Source organism: Solanum dulcamara, chromosome 4 (assembly GCF_947179165.1).
Source record: "Solanum dulcamara chromosome 4, daSolDulc1.2, whole genome shotgun sequence".
In the NCBI taxonomy this organism is placed as follows: domain Eukaryota; kingdom Viridiplantae; phylum Streptophyta; class Magnoliopsida; order Solanales; family Solanaceae; genus Solanum; species Solanum dulcamara.
The window spans coordinates 81,125,390-81,143,686 of record NC_077240.1 but is presented as its reverse complement, the minus strand read 5'-3'; the positions used below and the strand labels follow the sequence as shown (position 1 = coordinate 81,143,686).

Here is an 18,297-nt window from a genome sequence, read left to right as displayed (position 1 = left end):
TTCAGAAACAATATGTCATAGATGTGGAGGTGTGGGGCACTGGTCGCGAATTTGTCGGTCATCAAAGCGCCTTGTTCAGCTATATCAGGCATCTTTGAAAATGGCAGAAAATAATCCAGAGACAAATTTTATCTCTGAAGATAATATTGAGCCCATGCATTTGGATGTAGCTGATTTCTTTAATTTCCAGAAGTAAATATGAATGTTGATAAGCCCGATAATATTTAAACAATTCTCTTTGTTGTTGTATGTATTAAATATTATGTTTGTATTTTTTCTAGATCCATGTAATAAAATAAAATTTTGTATAATAAATTATGTATTAATTATAATATTGACTTTCTTTCTTTGTGAAGAAAGTATGGAAATGCCTCAAATCTTATTTGGATCAATGATAAATCACGAGGATATTTGTGTAATTGATAGTGGAACAACCCATGCTATATTTAAAGATGAGAAATATTTTTCCAATTTACTTAGAAGAAAAGCTAATGTTACTACAATTTCTGGTAATTCAAAAATGATAGAAGACTCCGGAAGAGCTACTATAATTCTGCCTAAGGGAACAAAAATTGTTATAGAAGATGCACTATTTTCTTCTAAATCCCCAAGAAACTTGTTAAGTTTTAAAGATATCCGCAGAAATGGATATCATGTTGAGACACTAAATGAAATAAATATTGAATATCTTGGTATAACCAAGAGTGTCTCAGGCCAGAAATATATTTTGAAAAAATTACCAACTCTGTCATCTGGCCTATATTATGCAAAAAATAGTACAATTGAAGCACATATTATCGTAAACCAGAAGTTTACTGATCCAAATATATTTGTGCTATGACATGATCGAATAGGTCATCCTGGATCAATAATGATGAGACGAATTCTTGAAAATTCAACTGGACATCCGTTAAAGAACCAGAAGATTCTTACAAATGATGAATTTTCATGTGCTGCTTGTTATCAAGGCAAATTAATTGCCAGACCATCGACCCTGAAGGTTGGCATCGAATCTCCTGGCTTTTTAGAGCGTATACATGGAGATATATGTGGACCTATTCATTCACCTAGTGGATTGTTTAGATATTTTATGGTCCTAATAGATGCATCATCTAGATGGTCTCATGTGTGCTTATTATCATCTCGCAACCTGGCGTTTGCAAAGTTGTTAGCACAAATAATAAAATTAAGGGCGCAATTCTCAGATTATCCAATTAAGGCCATTCGCCTTGATAATGCTGGAGAATTTACATCTCAAGCTTTTACTGATTATTGCTTATCAATTGGAATAAAAATTAAACATCCTGTTGCTCATGTTTATACTCAAAATGGCCTTGCAGAGTCATTTATAAAGCGCCTACAATTGATAGCAAGACCTTTACTAATGAAAACAAAATTGTCAATAACTGTTTGGGGTCATGTTATCTTACATGCAGCAGCACTTGTACGTCTCAGACCGACACATTATAATAAATATTCTCCGTCACAATTAGTATTTGGTCATGAACTAAATATAGCCCATTTAAGAAATTTTGGTTGTGCGGTATACGTGTCTGTAGCACCACCACAACGTACAAAAATGGGCCCTCAACGAAGGTTGGGCATATATGTTGGGTTTGACTCACCCTCTATTATTCGATACCTTGAACCGTTGACTGGAGATTTATTCACTGCTCGATTTGCAGATTGTCGGTTTGATGAAATAATTTTCCCGTCATTAGGGAGAGAGAAAAAGGAACCCGAAAAAGAAAAAGAAAAAGAAATTGCGTGGAAAATTTCATCACTATCACATTTTGATCCACGTATCCGCATATGTGAACAAGAAGTCCAAAAGATCATCCACTTGCAGAAAATAGCAAATCAAATGCCAGATGCATTTACTGATTTGAAACGGATAACTAAGTTACATATCCCTACAGTGAATGTACCTATCCGGATTAATATCCCAAAAGGACCATCTACAAGTATCATAGCTTCTGAATCCCAAACACGCCAAAAGCGTGGTAGACCGTTGGGTTCAAAGGATAAAAATCCTAGAAAGAGAAGCGTGAGAAATAATAAAGATGATACTACAATAGAACCTCCTAAAGAAGGTCAAGATTTGAGTAAACCTGATATTCCTAAAGAAATCAGTGAACCCGAGACTCAAGTGAATGAAGAACTTTCAATAAGTTCTTTCGGTGATGAGATAAAATTAGATCGATCTAAAATTACGGTTGATAATGTTTTTGCATATAATGTTGCACTTAACCTCATGCAAGATAGTGAAAGTCTTGAGCCTAAATCCATCGAAGAATGTCGATGAAGATGTGATTGACCAGAATGGCAAAAGGCAATTCAATCAGAATTAGACTCATTTGCTAAACGTGAGGTTTTTGGACCTGTAGTCCAAACCCCTGAAGGTGTAAAACCAGTTGGCTATAAATGGATTTTTGTTAGAAAACGAAATGAGAGAAATGAAATTGTAAGATATAAGGCACGCCTTGTTGCACAAGGATTCTCTCAAAAACCCGGAGTCAACTATGAAGAAATATATTCACCGGTTATGGATGGAATAACATTTTGATATCTCATCAGTTTAGCTGTACATAAAAATCTTGAAATACACCTAATGGATGTGGTTACAGCTTACCTTTATGGTTCACTTGATAATGAAATTTACATGAAAATCCCAGAAGGATTAAAATTGCCTGAAGCATGTAAAAAGTCTCGGGAAGTATACTCAATAAAATTACAAAGATCATTATATGGTCTGAAACAATTAGGGCGCATGTGGTATAATCGCCTAAGTGAGTACTTAATAAGTGAAGGCTATATTAATGATGTTATTTGTCCATGTGTTTTTATTAAGAAAACGGAATCAGAGTTTGTTATACTCACCGTTTATGTTGATGACATAAATTTCATTGGAACCCCTGAAGAGGTACAAAAGGCAATTGAATATCTAAAGAAAGAATTTGAAATGAAAGACCTTGGAAAGACAAAACTTTGTCTAGGTCTGCAAATTGAACATTTAGCAGACAGAGTTTTTGTTCATCAATCTGCCTACACGGAGAAAATCTTAAAAAGATTTTACATGGAAAAAGCACATCCATTAAGTACTCCAATGGTTGTTCGATCACTTGAAGTGGAAAAAGATCAATTTCGACCTCCAGAAAAGGATGAAGAAATTCTTGGTCCTGAAGTACCATATCTCAGTGCTATTGGCGCACTTATGTATCTTGCTAACGCAACTAGACCTGATATAATATTTTCTGTTAATTTGCTAGCAAGGTATAGTTCATCCTCAACACGAAGGCATTGGAACGGTATCAAACATATTTTGCGATACCTGAAGGGTACTATTGATATGGGTTTGTTTTATACTAACAAAGGTTGCGCAGACCTTATTGGTTATGCAGATGCAGGTTATTTATCAGACCCACATAAAGCTCGATCTCAGACAGGTTATCTGTTTACACACAGAGGGACTGTTATATCATGGCGATCTACAAAACAGTTCATTGTTGCTACTTCTTCAAATCATGCTGAAATAATAGCAATTCATGAAGCAAGTAGAGAATGTGTATGGTTGAGATCGATGATATAGTTCATCAAAGAAAGATGTGGTCTGGAAAATAATGTTAAAATACCCACAATTATATTCGAAGACAATGCCGTGTGCATAGCTCAATTGAAAGGTGGCTTCATAAAAGGAGACAGAACGAAACACATTTCACCAAAATTATTCTTCACACATGATCTTCAGAAGAATAGTGAAATTGATGTACAACAAGTTCGTTCAAGTGATAATCTTGCAGATTTATTCACAAAGGCATTACCAACATTAACTTTTGAGAAGTTAAGGCATAAGGTTGGAATGCGCCGTCTCCAAAATATCAAATGAAATTTTCATCAGGGGGAGTAAAATACGCGCTGCACTCTTTTTCCCTTAACCACGGTTTTGTCCCACTGGGTTTTCCTGGCAAGGTTTTTAATGAGGCAGCAATCAAGGCGTATTACTAGATCTGTGTTCTCTTTTTCCTTCATTAGGTTTTTCCCACTGGGTTTTTTCCTAGTAAGGTTTTAACGAGGCACAACATCAGAATAACTTAGTATATTATTTCTTGTAAAGTGTTTTTATGTAAACACATTACACGTGGACATCCAAGGGGGAGTGTTAAGTGGAATGTCCACATATTAAGTGGAATGTCCACTACATAATATATTAAAGTGGGGCCCACTAAAAGTGGGCAGCCCACTAATCATCTTCTAACACTAATTTCTCTATATATATTGCCATGAATTGGCAATGAAAGAAAGTGAAGAACAGAAATACATATACGCAATTCCCCTCTTTCTCTCTTGTGTTCTGTTTCCCTCAATATCTCTCTTTCAATAATTTTACTTAATTTTGCCAAGCTAGTTATTTTTATAACACGTTATCAGCACGAGGCTCCGGCTAATTTTTCAAGGTAACAAAAGTGGTAAGAGTTTTATTTAATTTTATTTTTATAAAATGGCAAATATTTCCAAAATTGAATTTACTGCTCTTGATATTTCTGGAAAAGATTACTCCTCATGGGCACTAGATGAGTGTATTATGTCATCATGTAATCTCATATATTCTAGAAAATAACATATCAAGAAAGAGATCTTATGTCAACATCAAAATTATTGCCTAGAATTGCACATAAATAGGACTTTTGCTTGCTAAATTGTTATCTATATTTGCAGTTCTTTTTTTTTTTGGGCAAATTAAGAGATCTTAAATATAATTCCATAATGACAGAGGTTTTCCCCATGAAGGGTGGTAAAGGTGTATATAGCTACACCAAAAACTCCTTAATACAGGTATAGTATATCTATATATTTATATATATGACCACTTAATTTATACCATTGGAATTGATCTTTTTTTCTTCTTCTTTTTAATACAACTTTTTAATGAATTTCATTAAGTTTCTTTTACTTAATTGAATAATCCGAAATCCCAGTTATTTTATCTACATTAAATGATCTGCAAATTGGTCAAGTTCTCTAGTTTATGAAGGCTTCTCTTAGTACCAGTTATTGCTTTATTGAGTTTACTTCATTAATAGTCTTATGCTTCGACTTTGAACATAATAGACTAGCATCAAGTTCGTTTCAAATTAAATAGAAAAGTGTGCGACATAAATTAAGACACATGAAGTAATTACATTTGGTGTCCGAACTTGCCTATGTTAGATAAATTTGTGCTGAACTTATGTAGAAATTGTCTAAATTCTTGTAAAGCAAGAATTAGCTGAGGAAAATATGGAGCATAACTCACCTATTGACTTTAGTGAATTGAAAATTATATAAATATATTTTTTTGCATACTTAAACATTCTTAACAAAATTTCTGAGTTTGCCGCTACTATATGATTATGACCTTAGCTTCAACTTTTCACACAATTTTTTTTTTATTTTTGTAGAAAAAGCTTGCAGATAATGCTAAAGGGATGATAAGAGAGGCAATTATTGAAAATCTTGAGGTACAAACCAAAACATTTCTTATTGTAGACATGGGATGTCCAGGTGGACCAAACACATTTTTTGCAATGCAAAATATTGTAGAAACCATAAAAGATAAGTACCATTCTACAAGTTCTGAAATCGAATTTCATGTTTTCTTCAATGATCATGTCATGAACAATTTCAATACCCTATTCAAATCACTATTTTTGGATCAAAAACCATATTTTGCAGCTGCAATTCCCGGTTCTTTCTATGAACGATTGTTCCCTTCGTGCTCTCTTCATATATCGTATTCTTGTTGCGCGATAAATTGGTTTTCCCAAGTGCCAAAGGAGTTAATATACAGGAAGAATTCATTATGATGGTGCTTCTATTGAAGTATGGAATGCATATGTTGATCAATTTCACAAAGACATGGGAGAATTCTTGAGTGCAAGGGCAGAGGAAATTGTTCCTGGAGGCTTAATTGTTCTTATTTTGCCAGCTATTCCAAGTGAAATACCAATACTCCAAAATTGGATTTAAGATGTTCACATTTCTTGAGTCTAGTCTTATTGATATGGTCAATGAGGTGAGTCACTTATAACCTAACACTCTTTCTGTTTCAATTTATATTTGGCGCTGTACTTTTTTTCATTGGAAAAACGTTGCTTTACTTTCTCTAAATTTAGTAACTCTGTAGTTATAACATCTAACATGACATGTTTAAGATCATAGTATGAAATTTTGATACACACATTATTAATTTAAGATCGCAAAATTCAAAAGTCTCTCAGACTTTCTTTAACTCTTGAAATGAAACGATGGGAGTATTTGCTAAATATCTTGGATCTTCTAAACAATTGCGGAGTCAAGAATCCTAATAAGGGAGTTCAAAAAATTGTAAATTTAATTGAACCCCTTTGTTACATTTAGCTATGTCACTTGCTTCTATCCCATTTTATGCGACACGTTTAATTTCCTTTTCCATATAGGGAATTATAGAAGAATCTCTGGTTGACTCATTCAATTTGCCAATATATTTTCCCTCTGCTGATGACATGACTAAAGTAGTAGAGAAAAATGGTTATTTTAGCATAGAGAGAATGGAGCTTACAAATCCCCAGTCCAACATTGATGCAAAGAGTGTCATCAGTCACCTAAGAGCTGGTTTAGAAGGAATATTCACCAAATATTTTTGAAGCAAAATTGCAGATGAAATGTGTCATGCCCCGAGAGGGTACCCTAGACGTGACCAGCACTCAGGAACCATTTCTAGCTCCCAAGCGAACCACATAGCCTGATCACATATTCGTTCATTCGTTCAGTCAGCGGAAAGTTTAAAATAAAGAAATAATTTGGTGGGCAATCCAAATCAACGATCTAACTCAATAAAGAAAGGTCATGGACCAACAAATCAAACTCTAATCTTTGTCATAAAAATAGTTTGACAAAAATAATTCAAGGAATTAAAATACTCAATTGACCCATCACTATCTAGTCTATGAAGCCTCTATCACTACTATCTAATTGATTCCAATGACATGTTCATGGCTACCTCAAATCAAAATGAAAAAGGCTAACTCGACGCAAGAATAACATAAACGGTGTCCTCCGAATGTAGGGGAGGACTCACCAATACACTGAGTGTGAATAGATCCTCAATGGTGCTCCTAGTGACGATCTCTTAAACCTGTCGCTGCATCATGAAACGATGTAGGTCCAAATGGACGTCAGTACATGGAATGTACGAGTATGTAATATGGCAGAATGAAACATACCTCAAGGAAGAATAATGTTGGTTCGAATATCTCACTTCAGAAAAATAAGAGAGACTCAATCAAAGTACCATAAGTCCAAAGTAAGAATACATTTTAGACAACGACCAATCACACACCATACAATCCAATCCAATCCAATCATGTACAATACAGTTCAAATCCAATCATATACGATTCTATTCAATCCAATCACATATCACCTAATCCAATCCATCACACATCATCTAATCCGATCCAATCGTACACAATCCAATCACCTATCATCTAATCTAATCCGGTCATATACAATCAACTCGACAATCAACTCAAAGGACTCAACTCAATAAATATGCAAATTAAATTATGCAATATTTTACGATTCAACTCAATCAGCTACAATCACAATCAAACCAATCATATCATGCACAATCCACTCAATTTGGGAGTTTCTCTAACCGACAACAATCTCACCACCTATATATAGGTGATGCACAATGAGTCATGTTGTTGCTCCATCCGTTCATACTTGCCAGGGTATGAACGACTCAAACTAATCATGAATCCATTAATCAATCAAGTCCTATCATTTCAGGATAATGAAATAGGAAAACATCCGACACGGTACAATCCCTTCCTACGTTGGTGGCGTAGTTTATGGGATTTGAGTATGGACTATATCTTACCCAATTCGGTGCTCAATACTCCTCCCAAGACTCAATACACACATAGCTATTAAGTAAGTAAAATATTCAAAATACTCATTTAGTCTCTTAGGACTTAATTTCAAATCAACTCATTTAGTCTCATTGGACTCTTTTCAAAACTCAATCAATTTGGTCTCATTGGACCTTCTTTCAAATCAACTCATCTCAATCATCAAACTCTTCTCTTCAAATTTGATACCATCTCAACTCAATGGATGTAGAAAATATTATGCATTTAAAATATAATTCCAACTCCTCAACTCAAACTCAAAATAGATATTTTAATGTAAAAATACTCAACTCATTTATACTCAAAATATTTATTTTCAAAAACGATAATTTAGAGGCTCCTCAAACTCAACTCATACTTAAACTCCTTTTTAAATCAAAGATAAAAATAATCATTCTTTAAAATTCAAAATAGTGTATAAGTAGTTTATGCGAAAATGCTCACAATCATTTATTTAAAACACCTTCTCAAAAGATCATTTATTTTCAAAATGCTCATAAGTCTCCAATCAAATCAATTTATGCAAATCACATATCACATAATCACATTAGACTCCAATCTACTTCATCACACAACATCCTCATCAACATAACCTCTTCATTCACATCATCGTCAAACATCATCATCGCATCATCATCAAATATCATTATCACATCGTAACTATTCCATTTAATTCTTTTCATTCCAATCAATACACATACACAAACCATCCATCTCAAAGTCAAGACAAATTATGACCAAAAGAAATCTCATCTTGGATTCATGTGAATGAATACATGAATTCATACTCTCAACAAAACTCAACTCAAGAACACCATCAATACATATGAATTTATATACAAAATTCATTTGTAGTCAACAATATGAAATATAACTATTTAGTCATTCAAGTCATGAAAATCGCCAATCAATTTCTAGTACATAAAAATATTCTAGAGTTTAAAAAAATTTCAAGAAAAATCTTCATAAAAGGTTCAAATCTTTCACAACTTCTACCTAACACATCTATGGGCATATGGAAGAACTCAATCCATATTTTAGGTTAGCCTTACATACCTTAGAGTAGCTTTTGAGGAAACCTTGTTGTTGGGTCTTCAATGGGACGCTTGAATCCTTGAATTTTTGAGGGCAAATCTTGTTGGAGATGTTTGGAAGAGAAGAGGGGATGAAGATTAGGATTTTTGGGAGGTGAGGAGGCTGAAAATATCATCCCAAAATGTCCCAAGTTGGGTATATATAATTAGGGGAAAAGTCCAAGTTGCCCCTCTTCAAAAATCTGGAAAACTGGTAAAAATCTTACTGGCGCTATAGTGGCGCGTCGCGCCACTGCAGCGCCAAGCCAAAATAGGCTTAAAACCCTGCACATCTAATAGTGGCGCGTCGCGCCAAGGACCAAACTACTGAGGCTGTTTTCTGGCGCTATAGTGGCGCGTTGCGCCAAGCCTAAATTTCCTGCAGTGGTCGCCCAGGCCTGAAATTCCTGCAGTACTAGTCTGTAGTAAAATAGTCATAACTTTTGACTTCGAACTCCAAAAATTATAATCTTGGTGGCATTGGAAAGAAGACTGCTTGGGCTCAAGCCATTTTTTCTGATTAAAGTACATGGGGACGTCCATAAGGACTCGAAGAGCGGTTTCGATGCCCCTTTCAGGCTTTTAATGTGTTTAGGAGCAATTTAGGAGCCACACAACAGGAATCAGGCGATTTTCTCAGTTTTTCATAGGTGTTAGCCCACTGATGCTAGGGGGTGCTGGCGTCCCGGGCCTTTTTTCTAATTAAAGTTCATGGAGACGTCTGTAAGGACACGGCGAGCAGTTCCTTTGGCCTCGACCGGGCTTTTAAAGTGTTTAGGAGCAATTTAGGGTCCGCATAATAGGAATCGGGCAATATTCTCTATTTTTCGTGGGTGTTTGCCCACGGGTACTGGGGGGTGTCGGGGGCCCGGGCCATATTTTCCAATTAAAGTGTATGAGGACATCCGTAAAGACCTTGGGAGCGGATCTATGGCCTTGATTGAGATTTTACAATGTTTAGGAGCATTTTTAGGGGTTGCACGATAGGAACCAAGCAATTTTATCAATTTTTTATGGGTGTTAGCCCACGGATCCTAGGCTGCTGGGAGCCTGGGTCGTTTTTTCCGATTAAAGTTCATGGGAACATTCATAAGGACTCGAAAAGAGACTCTGGTGGAATCACCAGGGCTTTTACCACATTTTGGAGCATTTTAGGGGCCGCGCGGTAGGAATTAGACGATTTTCTCAGTTTTTAGTGAGTGTTAGGCTACGGATTCTTGGGGGTGCCGGTGGCCCGAGCCATTTTTTCTAATTAAAGGGAAGGAGGACGTCTGTAAGGACTCGTTAAGTGGATCTGATATCTCCGACCGGACTTTTACAATATTTAGGAGCATTTTTAGGTGCTGCGTGATAGGGATCAGGTGATTTTCTCAGTTTTTTGTGGATTTTAGCCCACGGATGCTGGGGGTGCCGAGGGTCCAGGCTGTGTTTTCAGATTAAAGTGAATGGAAATGTACGCAAGGACCCGGGAAGAGGCTCTAGTGGCTCGGTCAGACTTTTACAGTGTTTAGAAGAATTTTAGAGGCCGCGCGACAGGAATAAAACAATTTTCTAAGTTTTTCACGAGTATTAGCCCATGGATGCTGGGGGCGTCGGGGGCTCGGGTTGTTTTTCATAATTAAAGTGCATGAGGATGTCCGTAAGAACCCGAGGAGAGGCTCTGGTTGCCTCAACTGGCCTTTACAATGTTTAAAAGCATTTTATGGCCCGCGCAAAAAGAATCAAGTTATTTTATTAGTCTTTCGCGGGTGTTAGCCCACGGATGCTAGGGGTGTTGGGGGCCTGATCTTGGGCACATTTACGTGCCCAATAGCAACTAAAACCCCTATAAAGCTCCTAAAGTCGAGTCCATATTATTCATATTTCATATTATGGCAACTAAATAATGTGTTTAGAAACTTTCAGGTCTAAGTGAGCACGATGGGAATTAAGAAGCATAATTTGATGGATATCGAAACTCTAAGGGAGAAATAAATTCACAAGAAAGTTGGCATGTATGTCAAAAAAGTGTGGTCCACGACAGCTCCGCGTCGCAGACTTTAGACTTGAAGAATAAAAAAATTAGGAAAAGAAAATACTTTTCGAGACAGTGTGGTCCGCGACAGCTCCACATTGCAGACCTGGGGAGTTTATTATCAAATTCAACACTTGAATTTGTTTGGCAAAACAGTGTTGTCCGCAACAGCTCCGCATCGCGGACCTAGGGAGTCTGCGGTCAGAAATTGAAATTGGAAATTATTTTGCCAGGCAGTGTAGTCCGCGACACCTCTGCGTCGCAGACCTCAGACATAGACGAGCTGAAATTATCCCAAAAGCGGGTAAATGAATGATTATATTGAAACAAAGCAAGTCCGCATCGCGGACTTCAGTGCAATTACTTTAACAACACATTTTCGGGCCATATAAAAGCACTTTTACATTTTTTTATGGACACACACTTGTTCTTGTCGGGAGGCAGCTGAAGAGAGAAGACTCAAGACCTAATTTGGTGATAATTTCTCCTTTCTTTTTCATCTTAGATTCATTTTTATGCAAAAGATGTTCGTTGTAATTGTATTAAAAATTATGAAAGGCTAAATTCCCTTGTTCTTGGATTGTAGTCATTAGATGAAAGTTTAACTCTTAATTTCCTTGGTTGAAAATGGGTTCTTATGAAGTTACTCTTATATTTTTATTGTAATTGTTTTAATGCTTGATCACCATTGAAACATATTTGTTGTCTATCCTCAAATCGGAAGACGAAAGGAAGATAGAACACTAAAATATACGGAACATGTTTGTTTTACTATTGTCTAGAACAATTAGTGAATAGAATGATTGTGACACATATCTATCCACCATGTTTGGTTTCTAAACAGGAAGAAAAGATTAAAGCATTTTTTGTTGGTCCACGCTTATCCCCGCTCAACGATGTAGTTAGGCTGTCAACAAGAATAGGCAATTAGAGATTGAAAAATCATAATTATAAAATCAACCCTGTAAATCAGTAATTTGGTGATCTATTAGATATCAAGGTAATGAAAGGTTAAATGGGAGATCTTAAGTTGCTACAACCCAAGGACTTTTCTTTAAATTGAGAAATTCTATTTGATATCTCTTAAGTCGTTTGCATCTAGTTTTAATAATTTCTTTAGTCGATATAGACAAATACAACCTTATGCAACACACACCAAATGTTTTGATTCAAAACAAAGCTGACTAAGCCAAGGTACAAATTCCCTATGGGTTCGACATCCGGCTCTCAAAAAGAGCTACCATATTACTTTTGAGACCACGTATACTTGCGTGTGCGTTTGGATGATAACAGGGCCCGGGTTATTTTTTCCGATTAAAGTGCATAGGGACGAACCTAAGGACCCAGGAAGATACGGTGGCCCTAACCAGGCTTTTAAAGCGTTTAAGAGCATTTTAGGGGCCGCACGATAGAAATTAGGCGATTTTCTTAGTTTTTCGTGGGTGTTAGCTCACAGATGCTAGGGTGTGCCAGGGGTATGGGCTATTTTCCAATTAAAGTACATGGAGACTTCCGTACCGGAGAGTAGATCTGGTTGCCTCGGCTGGGATTTTACAGATTTTAGGAGCATTTAAGGGGCCATACGATAGGAATCAGGCGAGTTTTCAATTTTTTATAGGTTTTAGCCCATGGATGCTAGGGGCGCTGGGGTCCCAGGCTGTTTTTTCTAATTAAAGTGCATGGAGACTTTCCTAAGGACCTGAGGAGTGGCTCAGGTGTCCCCGACAGGGCCTTTAAAGCGTTTAGCAAAAATTTAGGGGTCGCGCAACAGGAATTAAGCAATTTTCTCAATTTTTCATGGATGTTAGCCCAGAGATGTTAGGTGTTGCCGGGGGTCTGGGCTATTTTTTCCAATTAATGTGCATGGGGATGTTCCTAAGGACCCAAGGAGCGGCTCTAGTGGCCCGTCTAAATTTTTACAGCGTTTAAGAGCATTTTAGGGGACATGCGACAGAAATCAGGCTATTTTCTCAATTTTTCATGGGTGTTAACCCATAGATGCTGGGGGTGCCGAGGGCCTGGGCCATTTTTTCTGATTAAAGTGCATGGGGACTTCTATAAGGACTCAGGGAGAAATTTCGATGGCCTCGGTTGGGCTTTTATAATATTTAGGAGCATTTTAGGGGTCGTGCGACAGAAATTGGATGATTTTCTCTATTTGTCGTGGGTGTTAGCACACAGATACTAGGGGGTACTGGTGTCCTGGGCCATTATTTTAAATTAAAGTGCATGGGGACGTCCTTAAGGACCCGATGAGCGGCTATGGTCACCCCAATCGGGCTTTTACAGTGTTTAGGAGCATTTTAGGGGAAGCACGACAGGAATCAGATGATTTTATCATTATTTTGTGTTTGTTAGCCTACGAAAGCTGGGGATACCGGGAGTCAGGGTTGTGTTTTCCGATTAAAGTTCATGGGGCATCCGTAAGGACCTAGGGAGGGGCTCTAGTGGAACCTTCTGAGATTTTACCACTTTTAGTAGGATTTTAGGGGCCGCGCGACAGGTATCAGGCAATTTTCTCAGTTTTTTCTTGGGTGTTAGCCCACAAATGCTGGGGGTGTTGTGGCCCTGTCAATTTTTTCTAATTAAAGTGTATAGAGACGTCTGTGAGTACCCGCTAAGCAAGTCTGATGGCCCCCACTAGGCTTCTATAGCATTTAAGAGCATTTTAGGGGCCGCGCGACAAGAATCAGGCAATTTTCTTAATTTTTCTTGGGTGTTAGCCCATGGATGTTGGAGGGGTGTCGGTGCTGTGTTTTCTGAATAAAGTGCACTGGGACATCGGTAAGGACTCGAGGAGTGGCTTCAATCACCCCGACCAAGCCTTTACAATATTTAGGAGCATTTTAGGGGCCACGCGACTGGAATCAGGCAATTTTCTCAATTTTTCGTAGTTGTTAGCCCACGGATGCTAGGAAGTGCCCGGGACCCAGCCCATTTTTTTATATTAAAGTGAAGAGGACGTCTGTATGGACCCGAAGAGCGGCTCTGGTGGCCCCGACCTTACTTTTACAGCATTTAAGAGCATTTTGGGGGCCACACGACCTAAATCAGGTAATTTTCTCAGTTTTTCGTGGGTGTATGCTCACGGATTCTAGGGGTGCGGGGGACCCTGGCTATTTTTTCTGATTAAAGTGCACGGGTACATTTGTAAGGACGCGATAAGCAGCTTCGATGGCCCCGGCTGGGCTTTTACACGTTTAGAAGCATTTTAGGGGCCGCGTGACAGAAATCAAGCAATTTTCTCTGTTTTTCAAGGGTATTAGCTCACGGATACAGGGGGTGCTGGGGACCCGAACCTTTTTTTCCAATTAAAATGCATGGGGATGTCTGTAAGGACCCGGGGAGAGGCTCTAGTTACCCTGGCCTTGCTTTTACAACGTTTAGAAGCATTTTAGGGGTCCATGAATAGTTTATTTTTATAGCCTTTAGGAGCATTTTTATGTGTGTTAGTCCATGAATAGTATGGTGAATTGGCTTTTGGTCGATTTTTCTTTGAAATCGTTATGGAACCCTCTATAGGTACCCGGGGTATTAGTACTTGTGGCCTCGGTAGGATCCAAATCATTCATAGCATTTAGGGGCCGCACAAGCGGAATTAGGCAATTTTTTTATTTTTTTCGTATGTGTTAGCCCATGATTATTTTGGTGAACTGGCTTTGGATCGATTTTCCTTCGAAATCATTATGAAATCCTTCGTAGGTATTTGGGGGAATAGTACGTGTGGCCTCGGCATGATCCAGGTGCATTCATAGCATTTTAGGAATGATCGAGCGAATTAGGCGATTTTCTCTTTTTTGTGTGTGTGTTAGCCCATTAATATTTTGAGAAACTGGCTTTCGATCAATTTTTCTCCGAAACCATTATGGGTCCCTCTGTATGTATCCGAGGGATCAGTAAGTGTGGGTTCGGCATGATCCACGGTGCATTCGTAGTATTTAGGGGCCGCACAAGCGGAATTAGGCGATTTTCTCATTTTTTGTGTGTGTTAGCCCATAAATATTTTGGTAAAATGACTTCTGGTCAAAAAAATTCTGAAACCTTTATGGGACTCTCCCTAATTACCCGGGGGACTCAGTATGTGTTGGCTCGTTACGATCCATGCGGTATTCATAGCATATAGGGATCGCACGAGCGAAATTAGTCGATTTTCTCAGTTTTCGTGTGTGTTAGCCCATGAATATTTTGGTGAAGTGGATTTTGGTTAAATATTTTTCAAAACCTTTATGGGATCCTCCGTATGTACCCGGGATATCAGTACGTGTAGGCTCGGCATGATCCACGACTCTTTCATAACACTTAGGTGCCGCACAAGCGGAATTAGGCGATTTTCTCATTTTTCGTGTGTGTTAACCAATCAATATTTTGGTGAACTGACTTTCGGTCAATTTTTTTCTGAAACCTTTATGGGACCCTCCGTAACGATCAGGAGGATCAGTACGTGTAGCTTATCCCATGGTCAGTAATCAAACAAGGGACTCAACAATACTATTTTTTTCTCTCAGAACTATCTATTCTTCTCTAGCATACCAAACAATCCATAATAATTTAAGTTTTAAGATGGAATTGATAGTCGATAGATACAAAATATATAGGTCATTGATGCCTTAGAGGAATAAAAATGGAACACTTTACAAATTAATTTTATATTTTAAAACCATCAACAGCTGTCTCGTAGTCTTAGAATATTCATCTTCCAACCATACAGAAATCTCTTCATTTTTTCCCAAAGTCCTCTCAAACATTTCATCTGCAATTTTACTACCAAAATGTTTGGTGAATCTTTCTTCCAAACCAGCTCTTAGGTGACTGATGAAACTCTTTGCATCAATGTTGGACTGGGGATTTGTTAGCTCCATTCTCTCTATGCTAAAATATCTATTTTTCTCCACCACTTTAGTCATGTCTTCGACAGAGGGAAAAAACATTGGTAAATTGAATGAGTCAACCAGAGATTCTTCTACAATTCCCTGTATGAAAAGTGAAACGTGTCACATAAAATGGAATAGAAATAGTAACAGAGCTAAATGTGATGAAGGGAGTTCAATAGAATCCCCTTATTGAATTTGCAATTTTTTGAATTCACTTATTAGGATTCTTTACTCCGCAATTGGATAGAGGATGCAAGAAATTCAGGATATGAGATTTGAAGTCAAGATCAAGATATTTAGCACATACTTCCTAATCCTTTTATTTAATTTTAAGTGTCTTAGCTTGACTAGGCAGAAGAGTTTATGAAAGTAACGACGACTTTTGAATCTCGCAATTTTTAACCAAAACTTTATCTTATAGTCTTAACAACGCCTTGTTAAATGTTATAATTGAAGAGTTACTAGATTTAGACAATGACTTTTTTTAGACAAAAGAACAAATTGAAACAGGGAGAGAGTATAAGGTTATGAGTGACTCACCTCATTGACCATATCAATAAGACTAGACTCAAGAAATGTGAACATCTTATATCCAGTTTTGGAGTATTGTATTTCACTTGGAATAGCTGGCAAAATAAGAACAATTAAGCCTCCAGGAACAATTTCTTCTGTCCTTGCACTCAAGAATACTCCCATGTCTTTGTGAAATTGAGAAACATATGCATTCCATACTTCAATAGAAGCACCATCATAATGAATTTTTCCTTTATTCTTCTTGTATATTAACTCTTGTGGCACCTCAGACAACCATTGTAACGCGTAACAAGAATATGTGATATGAAGAGAGCACAAGGGGAACAATCGTCCATGGAAAGAACCGGGAATTGCAGCTGCAAAATATGGCTTCTGATCGGAAAATAGTAATTTGAGTAGCGTATTGAAATCGTTCGTGACATGATCGTTGAAGAAAACATGAAATTCGATTTCAGGACTTGTAGAATGGTACTTATCTTTTATGGCTTCTACAATATTTTGCATTGCAAAGAATGTATTTGGTCCAACTGAACATCCCATGTCTACAATAACAAAGGTTTTGGTTTGTACATCAAGATTTTCAATAATTGCCTCTCTGATCATCCCTTTTGCAATTACTGCAGCATTTCTCTACCAAAATAAATAAATAAATAAATTGTGTACCATTGAAATAACCTTCTCCTAGCTCTGAATATGAAATTGAAATTAAGGTCATAATCATATCAGGGAAATCAAGAAATTTCATTAAGGGTGTGTGTGCGTGTGTGTGAGCACGCACACAAGAAGTAATATTTGATGACTTTTATACATAATATAATTTTTCGATAAACGGTATTCAATTAACTCAACTCTATAGCTGAGTAATATGCTCTATATTTACCTCTTCTAGTTCTTGCATTACAAGAATTTAGACACATTACTCTACCTCTAAGTTCAGCACAAATTTATCTAACATAGGCGAGTTTAGACTCCAATTATAAACCTCTCAATTTATGTGGTACACTTTACGATTTAATTTGAAAATTGATCTTGATACTAGTCTATTATGTTCAAAGTCGAAGCGTGAGGTTAATAATGAAGCAAATTCAATAAAGCAATATTTATTACTATAAAAAAGCGACCATAAACTAGAGAATCCTGACCAATTTGCACATCATTTAATGTAGCTGAAATAACTGAAATTTTGGATTGTTCGATCAAGTAAAAAAAATGAATGAAATTCATAAATATCTCAATCTTATTTTTTTTACCCTTTTACCTTCAAAAAGAGTGATACAGTTATATATTAAAGAATAATTTAACTTTAAATTTTCAATTTACTTTTAATGAAAAATTATAGCACTCAATTATATATTACCTGTAATAAGGAGTTTTTGGTGTAGCTGTATACACCTTCACCGCCCTTCATGGGGAAAAAATGTGTCATTGAGAAGATCTCTTAATTTTTTGCTTATAGACTTAATTTGCCAAAAAAAAAATGCAAGTATATATAGCAATGTTGCAAGCAAAGCCTTATTTATTTGTAATTAAAGACAATAATTTTGATAATGACATAAGATCTCTTTCTTGATATGTTTAATTAACATATTGCTTAATTATAGTGATAGTTAACTTAAAAAATATATGTGATTGCATGATGATTAAAACAATCTACCCATAATCAATATTTAAATTTCACAATAACATAATACAACTACCCAATTAATTTTTAAATGTCACAATGTCATAATTTGTAATTAAAGACAGTAATTTTGATAATGACATTAGATCTCTTTCATACAACCGCCCAACTAATTTTTAAATGTCACAATGTCATAATTTGTAATTAAAGACAATAATTTTGATAATGACATTAGATCTCTTTCATACAA

General features: G+C 36.7%; 1 protein-coding gene and 1 pseudogene across 1 annotated transcript; one reads left to right on the top strand and one right to left on the bottom strand.

Annotated features, from left to right (window-relative positions):
* Nucleotides 1-4,742: 4,742 nt before the first annotated feature.
* On the top strand, nt 4,743-6,662 carry LOC129884426 (loganic acid O-methyltransferase-like; annotated as a pseudogene).
* Nucleotides 6,663-15,558: 8,896 nt separating this feature from the next.
* Nucleotides 15,559-17,890, bottom strand: LOC129885211 (loganic acid O-methyltransferase-like). Its single transcript, XM_055959408.1, has 3 exons — nt 17,784-17,890; nt 16,433-17,056; nt 15,559-15,991 (listed from the first exon to the last, which is right to left on the bottom strand). Exons 1-3 carry the CDS (start codon nt 17,850-17,852, stop codon nt 15,653-15,655), a joined length of 1,032 nt encoding a protein of 343 aa, XP_055815383.1. The 5' UTR covers nt 17,853-17,890; the 3' UTR covers nt 15,559-15,652.
* Between the last annotated feature and the right edge of the window lie 407 nt (nt 17,891-18,297).

Bases quoted from the DNA above. Each gene is read 5' to 3' on its own strand.
- LOC129885211 (XM_055959408.1), bottom strand. From the start codon at position 17,852: ATGACACATTTTTTCCCCATGAAGGGCGGTGAAGGTGTATACAGCTAC. The intron at 17,057-17,783 runs GTAATATATAAT...TTATTTTGGTAG, and splicing joins CCAAAAACTCCTTATTACAG to AGAAATGCTGCAGTAATTGC. The intron at 15,992-16,432 runs GTGAGTCACTCA...CTTTTCATACAG, and splicing joins TTATTGATATGGTCAATGAG to GGAATTGTAGAAGAATCTCT.